General features: G+C 31.4%; 2 protein-coding genes across 2 annotated transcripts; one reads left to right on the top strand and one right to left on the bottom strand.

Annotated features, from left to right (window-relative positions):
- Positions 1–7,599: 7,599 nt before the first annotated feature.
- On the bottom strand, positions 7,600–13,399 carry LOC146927223 (cytochrome P450 83B1-like). Its single transcript, XM_085700570.1, has 2 exons — positions 12,397–13,399; positions 7,600–8,374 (listed from the first exon to the last, which is right to left on the bottom strand). The coding sequence occupies exons 1-2, from the start codon at positions 13,279–13,281 to the stop codon at positions 7,766–7,768; spliced, it is 1,494 nt and encodes a 497-aa protein (XP_085556696.1). The 5' UTR covers positions 13,282–13,399; the 3' UTR covers positions 7,600–7,765.
- An 8,014-nt stretch (positions 13,400–21,413) lies between these two features.
- Positions 21,414–22,034, top strand: LOC146927222 (uncharacterized). The gene has a single exon (XM_085708134.1). The coding sequence runs from the start codon at positions 21,414–21,416 to the stop codon at positions 22,032–22,034; it is 621 nt and encodes a 206-aa protein (XP_085564260.1).
- The last annotated feature ends 3,994 nt before the right edge of the window (positions 22,035–26,028 follow it).

Below are 26,028 nucleotides of genomic sequence, written 5' to 3'. Positions count from 1 at the left end.
CACACAAGTGATTAGTTTGGATATCTTCACTCAAAATTAAACACATTATATACACACGTCATATCACTTATACGGTACTACTACGGTGGTGCTCCGTATCTACTTCTATATATTCAATGTCAGATTTCAAATTCACATTTGAGATATTAACAGATATTCTAGTCTTTTAAGTTGGGTTTTTCCTTTTGGTCTTTTAATTTTGTTGCTTATATTAAAAAAGTAGGTAAGGGTGTTGATTCATTAAAGCTAGTAAACATTTGATTATTTTTTTTTAAGAAAAAAATTTATATCGGAGATAATTAAATCTGAGGACCTTGAGAGAAGCATACTTCAAGTCTTAAACCAACATCACCATACCATCATCCCAAATGAATTGCTGGTAAATGTTTGTATTAACTCAATAAAAACTAATTAATCACACACGAGATATTTTATTGGGTGGATCCCTTCTTAAGTAGAAACCACACATAAAATTAAAGAAAAAAAATGAGAAAAGAATGAGAAAAAAAAAGTGTTATATGTGAGTGAATAGAATTTGAGCCCATATTTGTGTGAGTACTATAAAAAGGGAATAAAACCCTAGGAATGTTGCTCTCTAGGCATCCATCATTTTCCATTAGGAACAATGAATCGATGAAAATACCCCAGCGACAGTTAACTACCGCTTGGAAGACTTTTTAACTTAGTTAAACTGATTTAAAAAGTGATTTGACCAATCTAATAAGTGTCGAACGATACTTAACCACCATTTTGTGGCAAACGGTAGTTACATTTTTGTAGCAATTAGAGGGTGCCTAAAGAGCAACTCTCAAACCCTAGTTGATAATTGGCAGTAAATTAGTTTGTCGGAAGAAACAACAAATGTAGTGATGCACACGTTAAGAGAAAGGAATGAGTGAACCATGAGAGTATAATAAACATTGGTGCCTATCGTAAAAAAATGTGTCATCCTAACAAGTGTCCTAAGAGAATAAACCAAAATTAGCAGTTTTCTATTGAAAACCACAATTTTCATACTTTTAACAAATCGAATTGACCACTTTTCAACATAATATTTCTATTTTTGTTTCCTTAACGAATGCTCTAAGAACACTTTTTAGCATTTCCTTAAAAATATTTTTTGAGTAGTTGTGTTTTCTCAATGCTAGTTTGGAATACTCACTTGGTTGTGAGATTTGGAATACTCAGTTGGTATAGTTGGTGATTATTTGATGCTTTGTCAATTCTTAAAGATAGTAGGAATACATTGGTTGATAGTGGAAGTTTTGACCGAACTAAATCCCGTAGTTTTTATTCTCTTCACATTGAGAGTAGTTTTCCGCTGGATTAGGCCACATAATTTATTTCATTGAAAAGTTCATCTGTTGTTTAAATTTTAAAAACTTTGTTGGTCACTAATTTAATTATAATAAGGATTTAACAAATGAGGGGGTATGTAGTGCATATATTTGAGTTCAGTAGAAAATGAAAATAAAAATAAATTATTTGGAAAATATCAGAGATTAAGATGATCAGGTCTTTCGAGTCAAATAATTCACGTTGTTTAGTTAATTGCACCTCGTCTCTGCAATTATTCTCTTAATTTCACGACAAATTAGTAAAATAGTCCTGATCAACACCTGGACTCAGAACTCTCTTCACAAGTTACAACACCCTAATTCCTTAGGTGAGTCCGTAACCGTTGAAGGTTTTATATATATGAACGTTAATTTCAATGACATAATCTAACAATCATCTATCCCTAGATTGACCCGTTAGATTAACCAGAATTATTATATCCAATTCAATTGCTACTGTCAGTAGTCAATCAATATTTTAAATCATTTTATATACGATCAGTATACAAAAAGCATTAAGAACAAATATTTCTGAATAAATTTAAGATTATAATTGCATTGAAAAGAGTTTATACAATCACACGAATCAAACATCTTAAATTAAAATCATCTAAAGACCCAATCAATTGGAATTTAGGTAATCATGATAATAAAAAATAATAAACAACAATGAAAAAAATAGGCTTAATTGGTTCAATGGTCCCCAAATTAACTTTCAGTTTTCATTTTGGTCTCATAACTCGAAAAATCAACATTTTGGTCCCTCTTATTTCTCTCCGTTATTCAAAAAAAATCCCTAACTGTTAACTTTAACCCCAAATGTCTATGGTAGACCAACCTTAACGATGGTCCGCCATAGATCATATTAATTATTTTAATTTAAATCGTTTGATCTTTTTTTTAAAACAGTACCATTGGATTATGCAGGTCTATTTTATCAAATGGTGCACCATCAACACCTAATTTTTTGTACCTTTTCTTCATCTTCTTCCCTACTCCTCTTCTTCATCTTCATCAACAACTTCAAACATTCATAAAAAAAAACTCATATTAACCCAGGAAAAACCAGATTAAAAACATAGTAAAATACCCATTAACAAATTTCCAACAACCTCATCTCATTCTTCTTTAACATCTCATTCAATTTTGGTTTAATTGATATTTTCGTCCCTTAACTAATTTTTTGGTATCGATTTGGTCCCATAACTAAAATTTTGTCAGTTTTTATATTTGAACTTTATCTCCGTTACACATTTTGGTCATTTCCATTAGCTTAATTAAAAAAACGTTAGGGTTTGTACAAGTGTCATTTTTTCATTGGCTGGAATTTTTATTCATCAATTTCTGGAAAATAGGAATCAACAACAGCAAGAACAAAACCAGAAGTAAGAACAAACAATAACAACAAAGCCCATCAAGATAACAACAATCCAGCAACAACAACCCAACAATAACACCATCAACACAAAATCATCATCATCATCTTCGTTTCATTCATTTTTCAATCATCAAGACCCATTGTTCTTCAACAACAACAACAGTGGAACAATTCTTGAATAGAAAAAAAAAACGATTAGCATTCTGCATTTAGGAAAATGAAATCGATTAGGGTTCTTCAATTGGGGACAATAAAAAACGATTAGGGTTCCAGAATTGTGGAAAACGAAGGTTCGATTAGGGTTCTGCAATTGAGGAAAATGAATTCGACAACGTGAAATAGGATTGGGAGACATGAAATCGCGAGGCTTCTGCAATTGTCTGCAATGGATAAAGGTGCAATGGATCAAGGTTTGTTACATATATTTCGTTTTTGCTTTACAAGGCTTCTGGTTGTCTGAGTTTGATTTAGGAATGAAGAAGAAAAGGGTAAAACTTAGATTTTTCTAGTGTTGTTTTTTATAAAAAAAAATTATTAGTTAAAAAAAAATTGAATATGATTTTATAGGGTATTTTAATAAACAGTGATGATATGTAACGATTATAATGATGTGATAAAGATGATGTTGAAGAAGGGGAAGAAGATGCAGAAAAGATTAGGTGTTAATCGGGTAGTGATTTCAAGTTGTATGAATCAAGGTTTAAGAATCAAGGTTTGAATATGATGAAGGTTTCAATTTCAAGGTTTGATTTTAGCTTTTCTGTATCAATGTTTAAGAATCAATTTGTTTTCTTACAATTTCAATTTCAAGGTTTGATTTTTTTTTTCTTCAGTTTTTGTTTTGCTTAGTTTTTTGTATGAAGGTTGATGAAGGTGGATGGGGAAGATGATGAAGAAGTTGAATGAAGATGATGACTTGTACAAACCCTAACAGTTTTTTAATAAAACTAACGGAAAGGACCAAAATGTGTAACGAAGATAAAGTTAAAATACCAAAACGGACCAAATTTTAGTTATGGGACCAAAGCGATACTAAAAAATTAGTTAAGGGACGAAAATAGCAATTAAGCCTTCAATTTTTCATTTCAAATATTCAACATAACATCCTCACAAACAAAACAATTCTGCTCCCAAAATCCATAAATCTGGAATCAGAGAACCATATTTAAGAAAAAACGCAACAAATTTTTCAAATCCATTGTTCTCCATCTTCTTCTTCGTTCACCCATTTTCAGATCAATTTTACTCTTCCCACCTCAAAATCAATTTCAGATTAAAAAATTATGTAATTAGGGTGAACGAATCTAGGCATGTGATGGTGAATTTGGATTTAAAAATTTGGGTATGTGAATCTCGATGAACGAATTTGGGCATGAGTTCGTGTGTTGAAGATAATTGATTTTCTGGATTTTATTTGTGTGTGTTAAATACTGAGCATTTCATGATTTAGGGATAAATTTGAGAATAAATATTTGGTTTGTGGATGAATTTCTGGTTAAGGGAAGATGAAGCTATTTCAATTTCTGGGTATGTGGATGAATTGTCTAACGTTTGATTGAGAGAGATTCTGGTGAGGAGGATGTAAGTAGGTCGAAGGAGAGATGTGTGATGCTTGTGTTGCAAATGCTTGCTTAATGATGAAACAATTTTGCCTTTAATAAAAGCATATTACAACGTCAATAACTCATCGTTGCTAAAAACAATAAGTTTTTTCTAGGGGTGTAACGGTTCGGTTTGGATTGGTTTTCAGTCAAAAAAATGTCCGAACCGATGAAACCTTCATCGGTTTGGATTGGTTTGGTTTTCACTATTTTTCAAAAAAGAAACCGAACCAAACTAATCGGTTTGGTTCGGTTTGGATTGGTTCGGTTGATCGGTTTATTTAAAAATACAATTAAAAAAAATTCATATTTTCACAAAATATTTCATAGAACTTTGTATAACTGTATTTCATATTTTGTTTTTCATGTTCTCTATTTTTCAAACAACTTTTTATAACTAACCTTATTCAATATTTCATATATATGATCCAAAATTCATTCATCCATCATTCTTCAAAAACAACTTCATCAAACTCAAATATTTCACATGATCCATACGTGCATCATTCATCAACAAACACAAAAATTAGTTTAGAATTGACTAGTGTTAATCTCTAATATTTTTAAATCTCTAAAGCTTATAAAATTATTTATGAACCAACAAATAAAAAGTTATGCATACATGTGTGAAAATTTTCTAGGGATACACTTTTTATTGAGTAGTATATATATTTTATAGTTTTATTTCAATTTTTATCAATACACATCAGTGACATCTCACACGATCAAAATTTTACGCAAATCATAAATTGCTTTCTTTTTTGAATGGCTTTTTATAGTCTTTACTAAACAATGACATACAATGTAACGTGTATAAATCAATGGCATAGAAAATGAACATGGAAAACAATGACATATAATGATTATAAATCAATGGTATAAACATGATAAAATTAACCAAGAGATGAACGATCTCAGCGGTGACCGGTGGTGATGAACAATGGGTTTGATGTGGTTGATGACTAGGGTTTCTTTTTTAGTAGAAATGAAAGAGTCTCACTGATGAGATGAGATGAAGATGAGAGAAAGTCAATGGATTAAAAAGTATTTTATGTTTAATTCTGGGCATAACCATAAGTTTGTGTGAGGTCGATAATATTAGTAAAATAAGGAGTGTGGTTATCAACGGATTGGTTCATCGGTTTCACGGATCTCAAAATGAAAAACCATGAACCAAACCAAACTAGATTGGTTTTGATTGGTTCGGATCGGTTTCAAACCGAACCAAACAAGATCAGATATTTTTTGGTTTGGTTCGGTTCGGACTTTCGATTTCGTTGATTTTGTCCGAACCACTTACACCCTTTTTTCAGCAAACCCTTCATCTTTTAATTTCTTCTATATACTTAAGTAAAGTTTAATTTGGTCTCTCGTCATTTTCTCGCGACCCAATTTAGTCTTTACAGAAAAATAATATCCAACTTAATCGTTGAGGCTTCTATACATAGACCAATTAGTCTATATGTTGATTTTGACTCATCATAACATAAATACTTATTTGTTCCCGTATAAGATGTTAGAACTAATTTTAAAGTTGTGTTTTTCTAAGGTGCTAAATTGGGTTGAAAAAAAATTGTGATCATCAAATGAGTCTTTATTCTATAATGAATTTGTGACCATTGAAACATTATACAAGTGGGGTTTATATGTAGAATTTTTTTAATTATTATAAATAAAAAATGTTTTGTCACTAAATATACTCTTAAAATCTTGTAGAAATTTCTAGATGCATTTATTATTCTTTTTCCAAATATATTATTTATTAATACTATCAATTTGTCTTGAAATACGAAAAGTTAATTAAATATATCTGTCACTAAAATATAATTTAGTAATAGTAACAAATATTTAGACAAATTACTTAAACAAATCTTCTTAATACCTTGTGATTTTTGTTAAAAGTTCATATAAAAAAGACAGAAAAACAATAAATGTTTAATTATTGGTTGAAAAAATAACAATGATGTGGGGTCAAATCATTATTGCTGTTTGTAACCAGCTGCTAGAAGATAGATTCCAGAACTCTCATGTTGAGTTCAACAGGAGACCAACAAATAGGGTAGCCCATGAGCTAACTCGGATAGCCTTGTTTAATTCTAGCCCCAATATTATTGATGATGTACCTATATGTATTTGATATATTTTAACTAATAAAATGAAATGAATTTCTTCCTTAAAAAAGAAAAATTGGAGTCAATGGCAGGGAGGCAAAACCCGCCCCACCCACCTGTTACAATTCTTTTATTATATGGCTTAGAGCATGTGATCATTGTCTCATTTAAGATTGGACAATGAAATATTTGTTATTTTCTGGTGGGGTAATTTCTTTTCTCACTTTGCTTCCTCATATCAATGGTGTCCAAATTTAAACCTCAACAATGTGCAAGAAAACATTATTTAATTTTTTATTAAAACTTATGTCAAGAAAACTTATGTGCAAAAATTGCCAAGTACTTGTAAATTGGAAAAAAAATTTTTGTCAAGTAAATTGGAATTTTTATTATTAAGCTAAAGCAATTTTTGAAAGGCACTTTATTGCCCTACAATATTTTGGTAATTTTTCGGTTCGTCCTCTAAAATGCAGTTATTTATCGGAAGCACATTTATAATAGTGTATTTTAGTTGAAAATACACTATTGAAAACACAAAACACACTTCTCGTAGTGAACTTCGGGAATTTTGAGCATAGAGGGATGTTATGGTCGTACAAATTTTCGTCTATTGTGATCTTCAAAAGAGGTGTGGATGCTCTAGTGAATATGCAATTCTATCTTTGAAATTGTAGTTTTTGATCAACTTTGTCTTGACTTTTTAAATAAAATTTTGTCATTTTTTTAAGGTGTCAATGTAGGGGCAATAAATTAAATTTTGTCTTTACACAATATCACGTGGCACATGAAATCAATTGTTGTGATTCAAATATACTCGATTGTTATGATAAAATGATTACATACTAGTCCTATTTATAGAGCTGAATGAACTAACCAATTGGTAAAATCATACACATAGTTTTGCATAGCGGTATCCAAAAATACAGATTGGTTGAAGCAACAAAAGCAACTAGTTTTAAGAAAAGAAAAAAACATGGAGTAACCAGGGGAGAATTTAGCTCATCGTCATGTGTGGCTATAGCAACACATGAATTTTTAAAAAAAAGTAGAATTTTTTTTTTTCTGACGATCGAATTTTCAGTTGCTAATAGTGACTGAAAATTCAGTCACTAAAGTAAAAATAGGTCTCTAATACGTTTAACGACGGAAATAATAACCGAAAAGTCAGTCGCTAAAGTATAAAATATTAAAATTCAATTATTATTTTGGTTGCTACTTATTTCGCCACACATAAAATGTATTCCTAGATCCATCCCTGAGAATAACTGTGCATATATAAAAAGCTTGATAAACGTATAATAAACAAGAAACCAACATAGTTACTATAAAGGGATGCATCTACATAGGGATCTTAGCAACAAGGCAAAGAGGATTCTTCTTGTGTTGAGTGATCCCAGGCAACGTTTCAGTATCAATATCTTCCTTTACCAACCCATGTGGTAATTTCCAATCAAATGAATAAAGAAGATTGGCAAGGATAAGTTTCAATGAGGCAACTGCCATGGGTAAGCCGGGGCAAATTCTACGACCAGCTCCAAAGGGTATTAGTTCAAAATCTTGTCCAGTAAAATTTATAGAACTTTCTAAGAATCTTTCAGGATAAAATTCTTCTGCGTTTTCCCAAACATTATGGTCTCTCTGAATAGCCCATGCATTCACATACAATATTGTCTTGGCTGGAATATTGTATCCACTTATAGTGCAATTTTCACGTGATTCTCTAGACAGAAGCAATGGGGCTGGTAGATGCAATCTTAACGTCTCTTTAATCACTGCATTCAAATAAGGTAAGTTTTGAAGATCACATTCATCTAAAAAATCTTTTGCACCTCCCAAGTTCCTGATTTCTTCTTGTACTTTATCCAATACCCTTGGGTTTTTCATTAGGGCGGTCATAGCCCAAACTAATGTGGCTGATGTGGTATCTGTTGCAGCTACAATTGTATCCTACAAAGAGGTGCTTTACGAGTTAACACATTATCAAATTTTATTTTTCATCTATGATATCAAAACTTGAACAATCAAACCATATAAATTACGTTTTCAATTCGTTGAGATAACATGTAAGTTATATCATAACGATTGTGGTAATATTTGGGTAGCATAAGATTTTTTTGTCATTTTGTACACCTGTGACATTGTGTTTGACAAATGTCATCAATGTCACCAACCACAATGTCCCCTAAGTATTATCCGTAAAATTTACTCCACTAATGGTCTAATCATGGTGCTTATAGCGATACAAATATTCTTTAATTACAACTATCTCATTCAATAATCATGTTCTCAAATTTGTAATAAAAGTTGACTGAGAAAGAATAAAGTTGATTTAACATACTAAACATTTTTAAAGATGAAAGATTTATTAATTTGACATGAAAAAAAATAAAATAAAGTATCTGTTTAGAAATTTATATATTTAGTTATTCCTAGCTACTTTTGTCAAAAAAAAAAAAAAAGTTATCCCTATCTACTTTCATGGCGAAAGAAACGGGTCAAATGAGATGATGATGATAAAAGACAAAACTTAGAAACAGTACCCTATGTACTGTTCATCATGTTCTCCAATAGCAACATAACACCTGGATTATATTAAACCACGTCAAACCCTGCCCTACCTAGTCCTTTAGGGTCTGTTTGGATATAACAATTTAATTTTTTTACAATTTAATTTAAATATAACAATTTACCTACATATTAAAATATATTTTAATTTAGATATAACAATTTAATTTTTTTTTACGCTGGGAAATTTTTTGTGAAGTATGTGTGTGGACAATTTAATTTAAGTGCATTTTTTTACAAGAGCAACATTGCAACGTTTGAATGCCTTAAAAAATGCACAATGATAATAATATAATCAAGCCTATTTTAGACTTTTCACATGAAATTGATGCCCCTTTTGCAGGTTTCCGTCCTTGTATTTGTGGAAAGTTTTTGAGTGTGGGTCCCACCTCAAAACTTTCTTTCCCTACCCTTTCTTTGTCCTGCCAAACAATGGAAAGGTACTGTATCCACTCACTTTCTTTCCCTATCCTTTCTTTCCCTTATCTTTCCATGAATCCAAACATACCCTTAATCCTCGCTTTAACTCCGTTTACTCTCGTTGGATATTCAGTAGCTTCTTACACAATAATGGCAGGACATCTTTTGTTTAACCATATATTGTGAAGAATTAACAATTTATCATGAAAAAACCTTGGATTATTGTTCAAAGAACTATTATCTTCCCACTAAAGATTTATTGCCTCCCCGTTAATTATTACTCCCTCCGTCCCATAATACTTGATACAGTTGACCTTATTACGCATTCCAATGCATAATTTTGAGCTTAAATATCTCGGATAACATATTAGAAAAAAGTATGAAAATTATGATATTATTTATCTTTGTATATTAGTAAAAAAATATGGTCAAAGTAAGTTAAGTCAAAATTACACATTTTCAAATATGTCATCTATTGCGGGACGGGGGAGTATTGAAATGGGTAGAGGTTAATTCTTGAATAATGGGTAGAGATTAATTCCTCTGTTCCAGTAACTGCGCCTCCTTGAGGGGAAAAAAAAATATTGTACTTTCCCTCACAAACAGTTAGAGCTTTCACCAACAGAAACCAATTGGAGATTGCACCTACCAAAACCAATTTTAGAGATCAGGCTGGAAGGTGTTGCCGTGGTGGAAAACAATATGAGTAGTTGTCTTGTCTATTGCAAAACATGTGCAGATTTTCGGTTGTGAAATAAAGAACTGTTGGGTTTGACCTGGATTAATATAAACAATACACCTTTCGGTCACTATTATAAGCAAAAATAACATTTTAGGTTCATTCATTAAATGATATATGTGGTATATAATAAAGACTATATACATTATTAATTGAATGAATCTCAAATAAGAATTTTTGCTTATAATAGTGACCGGAGGATTTACGAGTGGTTGTCTTGTCTATTGCAACAGCGTTTGTGAAATAAAGAACCGTTGGGTTTGACGTGGATCAATATAACCCAGGTGTTATATTACTATGAGAAATGATATTTTGACAACCACTTTTTGACAACTTTTGGACAACTTTCTCTCTCATACTCACATGATGTTGTTATCCTCTCTCTTCCTTTTTCTCTCTCCATTGTTTTTGACCAATAAGAAGTGAGAAAAACAAGATTGTCAACAAAGTTGTCATCAAATGGATGTCAAAATATCATTACTCTATTACTATTGAAGAACAGGATGAACAGTACCTAGGGTACCTGTTTCTAAGTTTTGTCCGATGATAATTAGCTAAGTGTAATAAGAATTTTTTTTATTTTTTTTCCAAAAATAACAAAGTTTGCTAGTTTTTTTTTCGTTCAAAAAAAAAAAGTTCTAGTTTTTTTAGTATATATATACTACATTGGTCTCTAATTATAGGATTCTTTTAAAAAAATAACGGGAATTAAAAAAATTGATAGTGATAATTGTTATTGCTTTCACAATTTCACAATTTAAAAGAGAGAGTTAGTTTATGTTTTTGACATAGTATTTAACGTTGATTATAGAAATAGATATAAAAAAATAGTGGTGTGTTGGTAAAAATTAATTAATATGTTTAGAAATATCAAAAGACCTTATAAATAAAAACATTTTTTTCTTCAAGATAATCTTATATTTCAGAATAAAGGTGATAAATAACTTAAAAATAACATCCATTCCTTTCAATCATTATTATAAACAAAAATATATTGATTAAGTTTATTAAATAATCAATGTATATGATTTATGTTATAGACTACACACATAAGTTAATCAATAAATTTTAAAAAATGTTTTTTTATTTACAATAATAATTGAAGGAAGTAAAAAGGAACTGATGTAGTAGGGATACTTGGTCTTCTAATTTTTTTATATCCACATGATGGTGATACTTGGCTAGCCTATGGTCATGTACCACTCAAATAGTCTGGTCTTCTAATTTTTTATTTTAAGAAGACAACTATTATTTGAGATTTTTTATAAATAAGTTTAAAATTAGATTTTGTTAATTTTCTATTTGGGTTTATAAAATTCTCTATTTCGTCTGAAAAATATAGAGCATTTCAATGTATTCTACCGTGCTAGAGCTTGATAAATTATTTATTTTTATCAAAATGATTTAGAATTCAAGTCTATTTTTACTTTTTCTTTTGAAATAATTAAAGAGACAAAAAAATGGCCATTGATAAAAAAAATTGGTGTTTTAGTTTATATTTTGAACTAAATACATTAATTTTTTTTGACTTCTTTTGAGATTTACATGGTTATTAAGAAAATGATTAGTAGTTTGATTTTTATTGTAAAATGTGTTTTATTTACCAAAAAATCCTTATTAATTATCATTAATAAAATGGTTGGATGATTAAAATGCAATTAATAAAGTATGTGAGTGGAATAATAAATGTTATATCGGTATTATAAAACGTACAAATAATTTGAAACAACACTTAAAAAAAATCCAGGCAAAGAAAAATGTTACTAACAACACCTAATATGAGATGAAGAAAGTATTTTATGATTATAATTAAGATTTGAGATGAAGAAAGTATTTTGTGATTATAATTAAGAGTAGAAAAACACAAGATGTGCCAAGCAAACAAAATTCAATCACAAATCACAATGCAAATACCTAATACCAAAGCCAAACTAAAATCAAACTAACACCAAGCTTTATTTACTTGTTCCATATTTTTAGTATTTTTCACTCTGAAATGGTCTGTTTAGATAGCTTATTTAATCTTATGTACTAACACCAAGCACTTGTGAACTATTTTGGAGAATTTAGAAAAGAAGCTTAAGATATATTCATAAGCCGTTTTCAACTTATTATCATAAGCTATCCACTAAAACTAATGCAAACAACGGATGTTTGTGCGGGCGTGCATCTTATAAACAACGTGTGTGTTCATGCGTGCATCTTATACTTAAACAATTTATGATATTTTATATAAATAACATACCACGAGGACAGCTTTGATGTGATTGAAAGTGAGATCAATTGAAGACAAATGATGTTTCTTGAGTTGGAGCAAGACATCAACAATGTCTTCTTCATCTTTAATTTGTTCTCTATTTGGATCCAAATGTTCATCAATAACCTCTTGGTAAAACTCATCAAACTCTTTGAAATTTCTATCAAGACGACCATGCAATCCCCTAAGTTTATCAATCCAACTCATGAATGGAATATAATCAGAAACAAATATTTCTGCTAGTAAAGCTTGAAACTCATGTAACATTCCATGAAACCTACTCTTCTCAATTCCATCATCTTCATAGCTTTTCCCAAAAGCAATCCTACATATTATAGTACTTGAGAGTGAAATCAATAACTCACTCAAATTTGTAACACTTGAAGAATCAACATGCCCTGAAATTTTTTTGATCATTTTCTTCACCTCAAACTTTCTTATAGATGAATAATGTGATACACGTTTGGAACTAAGAATATGAACAACACAAATTTTTCTTATTTCTCTCCAAAAATCAGTGTATTGTGAAAATATAATTTCCGACCCGTTATAAGTCAATTTTTGTTGAGCATATAATCTAGGTCTATCACAAAACAAATGGTCATTGGTTTTCAATACTTCTTTTGCAATTTCAGCTGAAGATACAACAATAGCTTTTCTTAATCCAAGTTGAATTGAAAATAGAGGACCATATATCTTTGAGAATTGAGAAAATTGAATTGGAAGATTAGAAATGTCTAGTTGATGAAGGTTTCCTATTATGGGAAGGCCTTTAGGACCAAGTGGATAATGTTTAATGGTTCTATGGTTGTGGAAGAATATTAGCAAAGGGAGAATTAGGCATAGAGCAAGTAGAATTAGTACTGTCAACATTGTTACAATCAATGTTTGAAATGATAGACTATTGAGAAAGAAGTAGAGGATGCTTTAGATGTACTTTCAACTTTAGAATAATAACTTGGTTCTTGTAAAAAGTGATTATTTATATATAACACAAGGAGAACAACCATTTTAATTTTTAACAAAATCTACAAGATTCAGTTTAGCTCTTCTTTTTAAAATAATTTTTGACAAAAATTTAAAATAAAAGCAATTTTTTAGTTTGAAGAAAAAATAAGTTCAAATACCACGTTTAGTCCTTTTAGTTTGACAGAATTCCCAAGTTAGTCCTTTAAGTTTCGAAAGTTTCAATTAAGTCCTTTTAGTTTGACAGAATTCCCAAGTTAGTCCTTTAAGTTTTAAATAGGTCCTTACTTCAAAAAAAAAAGTTTTAAATAGGTCATTTTAGTTGATAAACTATTTCACCGTTCTCTCCCAGCTAGGTTAGCACCCACAAGAAACCTCCATCCTATGCCCCTCACTCATAAATATATTATTAAAAAAGGAGAGAAAATGTACAAGAGGAGGGACCAAACCAAAACCCTCAAACCAACAACAAAAATAACCCAGAAACAGAAGAAAAAAAACCCAACTACAGATACCGATAGTTAGGATGGCCAAAGCGGTCCCTAAAAAAATCAATCCGGATAAAAGTAAATAAAGAATCCCACCAAAACAAACTCTGAACAAAATGGCCCTGATTAGCAAGCTTGTCAGCACAGCAGTTTCCTTCATGAAAAATATGAGAAGAGACTACCCGAAGACTAAACATAATAATATTATTTCATCAATTGCGCATTTTCCAAGGAATGAGGGACTTGTCTTTGAAAATAGCAAGATCGCCGGTAGAATTTCCCTCAACCCAAAGGTTCAACTATCCATGTGTGGATGCTATCCAAAGCATGTAGAAAATCCAGAATCTCAGTCTAAAAAACAGACAACGAACGTTACAAAAGAAATAACCAAGAAGAGTTTCATGGTGGTCCCAGAAAATCCCACCACAAGCAGCATTACCTCCAAGGACTCATCCATCGGTATTGACCTTAACACAGGAAAGTCGGCGGCTGCCACACAACTGCAACAATATCCTTCAGCCAAGGATGGTGGGCATTAACCTAAAAAGCGTCTAAAAGAGGCACATTTTAAGGTAGACAATAACCAGTCGATATATTCCCAATCATGGCAACCTCTGTAACAATCTTTGATCAGGCAACATGAAGGCTAGCACGACTATTATTAACACTGTCTTTTCAACATGACACGACAATGGATGACAAGATGGACTCTCAACACAACAATGGAAAGAGGAAGGTGGAAGATGTTAAAGTGAAAAAATAAAAATTTTGGTAAAATAAAATATTGTTTAATAAGGTAAACGAAAGTTAACGGAAAAATATAAATTTGAAACAAAATATGTAATTCAACATCTTTGAAGGGAGGAATATGTGTGTTTTGAAACATGAGGGGAGGGGGCTGTAATATCAATACCTTTGAAGGGAGGGAAGAGTAATTTAGTCTAGTTAAAAAGAAAAAATTAGATCCATGGCAATAATTAAAAAGAAGGGTTAAATATGTTTTTGGTCCCTTTAAATATACCAACTTTTCGTTTTAGTTCCTCTAAAATTTTCCTTCGACTTTTAGTCCCTATAAAATTTTCAATCACCACTTTTGATCCCTACTTTTAAGTCAAATCATGTGTAGCCTTTGTATTTTTCAATGAAATTGTGTAGATATGATTAAAAATCTCTTCCAAAAAAATTAGAATTTTTTAACAAAACTCTAATTTTTTTGAGAGATTCTTATAATATTATAAACTTTTATGCAAAATTTTATTAAAAATATGAATTCTACATATGAGTTTACTTAAAAGGAGGACCAAAAGTAAAGATGAAAAAATTTTGGGGGACTAAAAATCAAAAAAATAAAATTAGAGAAACTAAAGTGAAAAGTTGATATATTTAAAGGGACCAAAAACCTATTTAACCTCAGAAAAACAATTTGAACTCTGTCAATAATTAGAAAGAGACAATTTCTCCCCTTCATTACAAAACAAAGGGTATAATATGGACTTTTAAAAAATGCTCATATCGATTTTCTTTACCATTTAGAGTAATTTTTTATAACAATAAAAAATAGTGAAAAAATAATATTCTATTATTTACTTAATTTAATAAGGACCACCTTTAGTACATGTTAGACAATCCCAAAAGAAATATCCATAAATAAAATTTTCTTCAATACAAGGGTTGCTATTCGGCACGACAACTTTGCACACAAATTTGCATAACACATCAGTGGTTTTCTCTCTTTTCTTTTTTTGGTTAAGTAGTTTAATGGATATAAATTCACTATTTTAAGGTGAATGAATATAGTATTCGGGGTTCGAACCCTGACCTCTGCATATATTATGCAATGTCCCTACTAACGGAGCTAAGCTCATGGGGACTGAGTAGATTTATCTTTTAATAGTTGCTAACTTATACCCCCTTTATTTTTGTTTAAGTGTTGTTTTATAATAGTAACATCAAATTAAGGAAGTGAATTTTTGGAGTTTTTTCTTTCTATTATATCCTTATTTTAATCTTCTCGACCGGTGGCATAATTGCTTTCACTTAGGTATTCATATTATTTCTCCCCACATCTACCGTGAAGGCAACTATTGTGCACATAAACTCATTGATATGAGGCATTTAGTTCAAGGATTTGTCTGGATCGTTTAGTCGCCTGATGACATTCATGTTGATTTCTTTATTTGGTTTTCCTAATTTTAGCTTTCCTTAGATTATTTTCCACTTTAGTCTTTTTATCTTGTAAGGTTTTGGTTTGGTCCCCATATATATATATATATATATATATATATATATATATACATATACATATATATACATATATACATATACATATATATACATATATACATATATATATATATATATATATATATATATATATATATATATATATATATATATATATATATATATATGAGCCTCTCTCTGGGGTGTCAATCTAGTTAGGATGTCGTTTTTCCTTGATACATGTCCTATCTCATAGCTTATTAAAAAAATCCATCAATAAATTCCTTTTTTTTTTGCACACACTTACTCTTTTCAATACATTTAATGTGTTATTTCTCTCATAACAAACAATTATTAGTTACCACTAGAACACCGACCCGTGCGCCGCACGGGTCTTTTAGAGTTGATGGTTATAATATTTTTTAACTATTGATATTTTATTTTTGTCGAAAAAAACCATTGATATTTTATTTTTATAATTGTCTTGTATTTACATTATGTAAATGTCAGCAAAAAATCTGTTTTATTCTCATAATTAATTTGAAATTCAAATTGAGAAGTAATTGGGAGGGAAATATTTTAAGGTTGAGATGCTTAGAAGTTAATGCATTACAATTAGAGGGAAATAATTAGGTTTAAGATAAAAGAGGAAGAGGTGTACATATTTCATTCTTTCAAATAAAAAAGTTGAGAAGTAGAATTAATAAATCACTTATTATTATCTTAAGAAATCGGCCAAAATAATGACTACATTCATGAAGCTATGAATGCATTCATCAAAATAAAAAGATCATAAAATTAGTTTAACGCAATGTATATCATTGTTTAACAAATGAAAAATCCTACTCTTCTTAATTTTCACTTGAATGTCAATGAACCATTGGATTAACCATACATTGTTATGAATTAAGTTTAAATTACTAAGAGATTTAAAAAAGAAAATAGAGAATGGGGAGTCATTCCTCCATTGAATTTGCAGGGAACCCACACATGCTACCCAACCAAGCTGCGACCACATTATCTAATGAAAAAAGTACTGTGAAAAAAATATAGCAAGATGGATGAATAAAGAAACAAATAAGGACGTATTTGATTCCAGTCTGTTTTGCATGTATATATAGTACAGAGGGAGTGTGGAGAGCTATGAATATATGCGTTGGAACCACAACTTGACCATTTTTTTCATTTCCAAAATTTAGTAGTATGATACCTTATGGAAAATAGCATAAATAAATGCAATACAAAGTATCTCAAGTATTACATTTTCGATGCAACTCATAAAATGAGGACGGTGCACCATTTTATTTTATTGAAATTCAAATTGGCAAAGACTTTGGTTGGAAATATTTTAGGGTTAACAATTTTAGTAATTAATGCAGTACAATTAGAGGGAAATTTTTAGGTTTAGGTGTTGCTAAACCTAATAAGCTTTAAGAGTAAAGGATCATTCTCTCCAACAAACCCTTATCTTTTTGCACACACTTTATCTCTCTCCCATAAGAAACAATCGTTAATAGTCTAAATGTTGTACACATTTTTTTTAATATTTGGCCTCTAAAAAAAACTTTTTAAATAATTGTAAAACAAAATAAAAGTTATTTCAATATTAATCAAAACTTAACTATGTTACTCAGTTAAGAAAACTTTACATTCATATAGTCTTTTATTTTTTTTAATACGAATTATTCTTCTATTTTACACTTGAAATTTTCAACAATGTTAATGATCTTATTATACAAGGGCATCCCATGGTCCGCAGTAAAACATTCATATAGTCTTTTATTTTTTTTCAATACGAATTATTCTTCTATTTTACACTTGAAATTTTTAACAATGTTAATGATCTTATTATACAAGGGCATCCCATGGTTCGCAGTGAAATAATGACCCTCATAACAATATGGACTTTTTAGTTTTTTTTGTGGTGGTCGGGGTTCGAACCCTAGACCTTGCATATTTTATACATCGTCCATACCAATTGAGCTATGCTCCAATGATTACTTCTCATAATCTACCTGATCCATGTATGTGCCTAGATACCTAATCCCTTGAATGAAGAAAGTTTATGTGATTTGCTTATATATTACTCCCTCCATCTCATAATTATTGTCTCTTTACCAATTTTTATTTTTCTCAAAATAATTGTCACTTTACAATACCAATGCAACATTTTTTTTCACTATTATACCCTTATTTATTGAATTTCATCCAACTTAACTCTACTTCACTAACTACAATTAATGAGAGTATTTTAGTAAATGCTACTAAAATCAACATAATTAACATAATTAATCATTTCATTAATAATCGTGCACAAACCTTAAACGACTAATATTGTAAGACAGAGGGAGTAGTATGATTTTTTTTTTTGTGGTGGCCGGGATTTAAACATCGGACCTCGCATATTTTATGTATTGTTCTTACCAACTGAGTTATGTTCACGAGGACAGGGAGTAGTATGATTTACATTATATAATTCAAATAATATTTTTTTTAGTTTAGATTATATTATCAAAACAGAAGTAAAAATAAGAATTTAGAAAATACATGATAAGTTAGTAGAGTGAAAAAAGAAATTCACTTTATAAAATTATATCTTATAAAATATAAAATTATATCTTATAAAATATCTTTCTAAATTAGACAAATCTTTCTATAGATCGAAACTGTAACAACCCAAAAATAATATCTATGAAGACAATGAATCGATTGTGCACATGTGGAAAACGTGTCAGCACATTAGTGTCCCACTACTGCTATCATTCAATCGAAACACCCAAAAAGACTACAAGAAGATAAGATAAAGAGAAATGATATTTTGACAACCACTTTTTGACAACTTTTGGACAACTTTCTCTCTCATACTCACATGATGTTGTTATTATCTCTCTTCCTTTTTCTCTCTCCATTGTTTTTGACCAATAAGAAATGAGAAAAACAAGGTTGTCAACAAAGTTGTCATCAAATGGATGTCAAAATATCATTACTCTAAGATAAAACATGTCAGTCCTATTTCTAAAAATGTAATCAGAATCCATACTTGTGGTTGGTTGGCTATATTTTTCACAAGAGTAGGTTGGTTGGCTTATCTCTGTCTAATTTTTAACTTTGAAAAACATCTCAAACTAAGTCTTTATTGTAAAAGAAAATTAAAGAAAAATGCTTAACTAATACTTGTTATTTTGAATGACAAATTACAAATATATCTATCTATCTATATACACACATTATGTATATAAAAAAAAAAAGACTTTATGATGACTTTTTGTCTTTCAATTATACCTTTCATTTAAACTATTCCAATTACAATTATATAGTTTCTCTAATAGTTTTTAAATTATAAATTTAAAAAATTAGTTTTATTTCATTATATTAGGAACAATCCACAACAAAAGGAATAACATTGGACATTATAAAAAAAAAAAATCAAATTTACTATATATAAAAAATATTGTATTCTGGTGTATTATTTTTCTTCCAAATTTTACCTCTATTTATCTATTTTTACCATTTTAACGTTCTTTGCTAATAAAAGCGGAAAGACAATCACGTTAGTGTTCGTTTTGACATGAGTATAATAAAGGGGATAGACAAGCATGTTAGTGCCCGTCAGACATTCAAGAACAATGATTTCTTCACCAATGGTCATCTACTTCATCTATATATAAAAGACAAAGTTTGATTGAAGAATGTTGCAACAAAAGAAAAACCACTTAAGCATATGATAAATGCCAAGAAGTGTTAATTTCAACGTATATTTTAAGCACTTTTTGTTACTTGTTTCACAAGTAATTGAAGGAAAAGCCGAGAAATAAGCGTCAAATGCCTTATTACGCTTTACTTATCATTACTCTACTCTTTTGTGTAGGAATTAGCCTCAAGACACTGAGCAAAAAAACCAAAAACCATGAAAAAGTGCAAAATGGCAGAAGCTGAACCTGGAAACTTTCAAAGTTCAAAGACATACGCTATTAGCGTGTTCTACGCTATTAGCGTGCTCAAGAGATGTCAAAGTCCAGGGAGATACGCTATTGGCGTAACTGGAGCGAAGCTGGTCATGAAGAAACACGCTATTAGCGTGGGTTACGCTAATAGCGTAAAAGCTCCAGAGGGACACGCCATTAGCGTAGCTGGAGCTTAGAAGCAGGGCAAGGCCAACGTGGCATAAGCCCATTGGCCAGATTATAGGCCGACATACCACGCTATTAGCGTGAATTGCGCTATTGGCGTAGGTACAAAAACACAGGCCCTTTAAATAGCATTTTTACCTCTCTTTGGAAAAACAATTTAGATATACACTGTTATATAGATATTTTATGCATTCTAGAGAGAAATAGGGCAAGAGCAAATAGAGTGAGAATGATCTTGGAAGTTGGATCCTCATTCCTTTGTTGAGACATCACTAGGTGTAGTGAATCCTTCCTTTTCAATTCATCCTTGCATGGCTTCCATGATGATGTGTAGCTAAATACTCTTTGTTGGGATGAGAGGTACTTGATCTTGCTAAACATGTAATCCTTTTGATTTTGCAAAATATGGTTCTAGCAATTTATATTCAATATTGTTGTTATTCTTGTGTTAATGCTTTCAATGAGATTCAAGATGCTTTGGACACAAACTCTTGAATCTAGAGCTAGAATAGCAATATATCTTAGGTTAACTTACTTGACATCTTTGTTAATCTTGTGATAATCACCATAATCAAGAGTTAAATGCTTTCGGATATTTAATCAGGCTGGACACGGTCGATTAGGTTATTCGATCGACTTTGTTATCGTTTAAGGGATTTGGACACGAATGTTTAAACGATACCTTAGAGTTAATTATATCACTTTGGACACGAAGGATAGTTTAGAATTGATTGTGATAATATTGGTTATAAAGCTAGAATTCGTATGGATCATTAGGCTACGTGTGATGCTTGGTTAAGGAACGCTACTCCTAACAAGTCTCAATCCTTATTAATCTCATCTTTTACTTTTTGCATTTAGTTAACATAGTTGTAAATTCAAACAAACAATCACCCTTTTTACTTAGAATGATATTTGATGTTGAAATATCTGTGATGTCGCACTAATCCCTGTGGAGACGATACAAATACTTATCTTGTTTTTGATGCAAAACTACTTCATCAAAATGGCGTCGTTGCCGGGGATTGGTGTTTAGATATCATAGATAGTACGATTGATTTATCATTTTAAGTATTTGTACATATTCCGTAAATAGTTTTCTTTACTTAATAGTTGTTACTACTAACCCCTCTTTGATAAACAAAGAAAAGTTTCTTGTTAGTTGTTTCCGTTTCAGGATCATCACCTAGACATAATCATGGCTGATCATGGTTATAACAACTTCTACACTCCACCCGAGTATGAACCATATCAACAGCATCAGCAATATCCTTTTGAAGATGAACGAATGAACAATGTGGAAAACATTTTGAATATCTTCATGCAACAATCCATGATAAACATGCAAAATACCAACCAAAGATTGAGGAATTTATCAATCCAGTTGGAGATGATTCAAGCTCAAATCATGGATAACCAAGCAAACATTCAATCCACTCACGGAGAGATTGTTGAAGAAGGAGTTGTTCAAACTGAGGAAGGTACAACATTAGAAGAATGTGGTGCACCACACAAAGAAGAACTTCCTCACCAAAGGTCATTTTCTGAAGAGGACAAAACTGTTGATAATGGAGAAGTGATGAAGGTGACAGAGAAACAAGAACGGTTACTTAGCAAGGAAGAATCATATGAACAAAAGGGGAAGAAAGTGAGCAAGGTAGAAATCGATCAGGTCATTGATGAAATTTGTGCCTTGTTCAAATCAAAGATAGGGAGGATATGGACTCCACATCATCTGTACTTAAAGTTCATGGAATTCCTCCCAAAGCGAAGGAATACAAAGGATGATGTGTTATCCGTCTCATTTTGGCCACCTTAATGAAAAAGGCGTCGAGCTAACGACGTTAAACAAGCGCTTGTTGGGAGGCAACCCAACTTTGCAAGTCCATTTATTGTTTTAATGCATAATAATTTTGTTAGCACTTTTGGTTGATTAGGTACTTCATTTTGTTTTAGTTGTGGAAGTTTCTTTTGTATCACTCTTGCTTAAATTTCAAATCTCAGATGATTGATAATGATTCATAGTTGTGATCAAAAGCGCAAAGGCAAGGTACAAGTTTCCAGTTTTTCTAGGTTTTTACTCAAATATGGAACGAGTACTTTGTGCAAATTTCATTTCATTTAGTTTTTCGCAATAATTTGTTTATTTGTGAACCACTTAGTACTTAACCAAAATGTGAGGTATCTTCAAATTGTAATATATGCTGGAGACCAATAATCACCGTCTAACTTGTTTTTGTTATGTTAAATCCAATAATTGTTCTGAATTGTTTGAAAGCATGGAAAGGATCAAGGCACATTTTTGTTATTGAGTGAAACATACTTGACCACAAATAAGCCTACCTTGTGAGAAGAGTGAGTATTTGCTAACCCACTTGAGCCAAATGAATCGGAGTCCTCAATTATGAACTATCAATTCACAAGCACAATGCTTGATGAATTTTCCCTTGAAGTTTTCAAAATCCAGTTCATTCTTGACGCACTTTAGGACTCTGAGATGTTTTAATTGTTGAACCCTAAACCTTCATTGTTTAATTGTCCCTTTTGCCTTAGAGTAAAGGAACATTCAAATAGGGTGTATTTTGATTCAAGTTGGGGAGAGAAGGTAGATGTGATTCATATGTCAAGTATCTTGGTGAATTGTTGAATAACCTGACAACATTGAAGTGTATATACTTAGTTTGTACATTTGAGAAAAGAAAAAAAAAAGAAGAAAAAGAAAAGAAAAATCAAAAATAGAATAAGTTGTCAAGGTTATTGGTTTTATTGTTAATCACCAAGGGTTTGAAATAATTGGTAGGGAAGAATTTGAATTTCAATTGTTGTTACAAGGAATGTTCCTCTTTGATAGGCTTTTTGATCAATTTCCCCACATATGACATTTATCTTGTAGCCCGGCCAAGTTATAACCCTAGAAAGACCTTTTGATCCGTGCTTTTGTGCTTTTTGAAATGATATTTGGATGGACACATAACTTGATCAGGATGTTAGCATGATTGTTGGATGTGTGTTCATAACCCTCATTCATTGATTTCATTTGTTTATTTTCTTAGGTGTGGTTCGTAAGTAAATATATTATTGTCTTGAACTTTATGGCATGAACTTTGTACATAGGACTCATCTCATATTAGTAGTAGAATTCTAAATTAGTTGGAAACTTAGCCTTGCACGCGCATTCATTTTGAATCATTCATCTGAGAAAGTTTTCAAAGCCTTTTGTACTTGTGTCTTGTCATTTACTTGTTTGATTTTCAATCCTTTGTTTGAGGACAAACAAAGAGTTAAGTTGGGGAGTGTGATAAATGCCAAGAAGTGTTAATTTCAACGTATATTTTAAGCACTTTTTGTTACTTGTTTCACAAGTAATTGAAGGAAAAGCCGAGAAATAAGCGTCAAATGCCTTATTACGCTTTACTTATCATTACTCTACTCTTTTGTGCAGGAATTAGCCTCAAGACACTGAGCAAAAAAACCAAAAACCATGAAAAAGTGCAAAATGGCAGAAGCTGAACCTGGAAACTTTCAAAGTTCAAAGACATACGCTATTAGCGTGTTCTACGCTATTAGCGTGCTCAAGAGATGTCAAAGTCCAGGGGGATACGCTATTGGCGTAACTGGAGCGAAGCTGGTCATGAAGAAACACGCTATTAGCGTTGTTATACCCTAATTTTGGACCTAAAAATACTAATCAATCTTTCCTTTCTTGCATTTCAAGTCATTTGATATGTCTCTGATTAATTGCATCTCTCTCTGCATTTTATTTCAATATTGTTTGCAAAATTCACATGCAAGGGTATTTTAGTCATTTCCCACGTCAAATTTCTCTCAGTCTTTCAAAATTTTGTTTGAGTCCTTTCAAGTAGTGTGAATAAGTCTCTGTTTCATTCTATGTCAAAATCCATTTTAAAAATTGCATTTGAAGTCATTTTTGAGTCAGTTTTGCCCCTAGGGGCATTTTAGTCTTTTCATGTGTTAACGCCCTGTTTAAATCCTAAAAATTGCCTCTGAGTCTTTTAATTTTGCTTGTATGAGTCTTTGATTCAATTTCTGTTAAAAATCCATTTTTCAATTGTATCTGAGTCATTTTTAGCCCCAGGGGCATTTTGGTCATTTCACACGAAATTTCGGCAGAGAGAGGTTACTTTAAAGTACCTCATTTAAGCCATTGGTTCGTTTTAGTCCGTTTTGTCAATTTTAATCGTTTCACTTTACGTTATTTTCCGGTTACCAATTTTAATTCAATTTTATTTTAATTTTCATTTTAGTCCTAAAATTTCTAACAATTGCAGTTTGGTCCTTTAAGTTTAGTTAATTGCGTATTGGTCCTTTTTGTCCAAGTCTTAAGTCCAGGCACAGGTGGCGCTCTCCCATTGGTCAGGGTCCACATGGCAATTGCAGATTGGTCCAGCAAACACATGTGTCAGCTATAAATAGCCAACTCATCAGTCAAAGTCTGGGTCACCAATCACTTTCTGCACAGTCATCACAAACAGATTCCTTTCTCTCTCTCTCCACATTTTCAGATCAAAGTACCAAATTCTTGATGAACTTGATGAATGTTCATCAAGAACACCAAGAACAAACCCTAACAAACTTTTCCAGAATCCAAATCATCAACACATAATCATCATCACTGAATCATCAACACGTGATCATCATCACAAAGACCGAACCAAAATTCCAATATCCAGTCCACAAAAACACCGAAATTGAATCAAGATTCTAGTGTCGAATTCACCAGAACACACATTCGAATCAACTCAGCACGAAATCAAGCAAGAATTCACAACCGCATTCAACAGTAACAGAAAGAAAGGGAACGAAGAAAGGATAGGATTATTGCAAGCTAAAAAGCCAAGTCCAAGTGCGTGAATCAACAACATCAACAACAGAGGTAATTGTTCGTTATCCTTTCGTCTTCTCCTTCCCTTTAATGTTCAGATGCAAAAAGGTCCGAATCTAAACTCTTAGATCTACTCCGATCCAAAGGTTTTCTTTAAAAACTAAGCTCAAATTCGAATTAAGAAGAAGAAAATACGTTTAAATCCGTTTTCATTCATTGGATCGGAGCAAGATCGAGCTCCGACGCGGTGGTGCCACCACCGGCCACCGCGTCGGAAGAAGGTTGAAGATGATCGGAATCTTCGTGTTCAGGTCGGAGAAGAAGGTCTAGTGCAGAGCTTCTCTCTCTAAACTCAGTTTAGAGAGAGAAAGTGGTGTGTGTTGTGATTTTTCCCTTTGTTTTTCGCTTATATATGCCATGCCTGATTGCACGCGCGCGCGTGCACTGCTTTACCATGCTCCCCTGCGCCCTTAACACTTGGATCTAGGGTTTGAGAGGGACTGGATCAATCTGACGGCCGTAAAGCAGTTGGATCGTCCAGATCCAACTCAGACTTTGGATTTGGGCCTAAGTTTGTTGTGATGTTCGTTTTTTCTCCTTTTTTGTTATATGCACACTGAATCTTGCTGTTTACACCACTGTCTTTCTAAAAATCCTTCAAAAAATTCCAAAAAAATTCTTGATGCTTCTCTTGATATTTTTGTTGATTCTTGGTGATTTTTACCTGTTAATATTGGCCGGAAAATATTGGTGAAAATGTTGTTTTCTTGATTAGTTTAGCACTTTTAATTTTGTTAAAAATCTTGATAAAACTTCCAAAAGTGGTGTGAAAGTTCTTGTGATTGTTGTTGATGCTTGAGGCTTGTTCCTTGTGTTATTTTTGCATGTTAGGGGGCTGTTAAAAATATATATGGTGCTTCCCATTAGTATTTTCACTTGTTTGGTTAGATTTTTTGTGAGTTTTTACTAT

Source organism: Medicago sativa, chromosome 4 (assembly GCF_051527215.1).
Source record: "Medicago sativa cultivar Bolivia chromosome 4, Bolivia_mono, whole genome shotgun sequence".
Classification (NCBI taxonomy): Eukaryota; Viridiplantae; Streptophyta; class Magnoliopsida; order Fabales; family Fabaceae; genus Medicago; species Medicago sativa.
The sequence above is the reverse complement of the archived record's forward strand: the minus strand, read 5'-3'. Positions and strand labels throughout refer to the sequence as shown.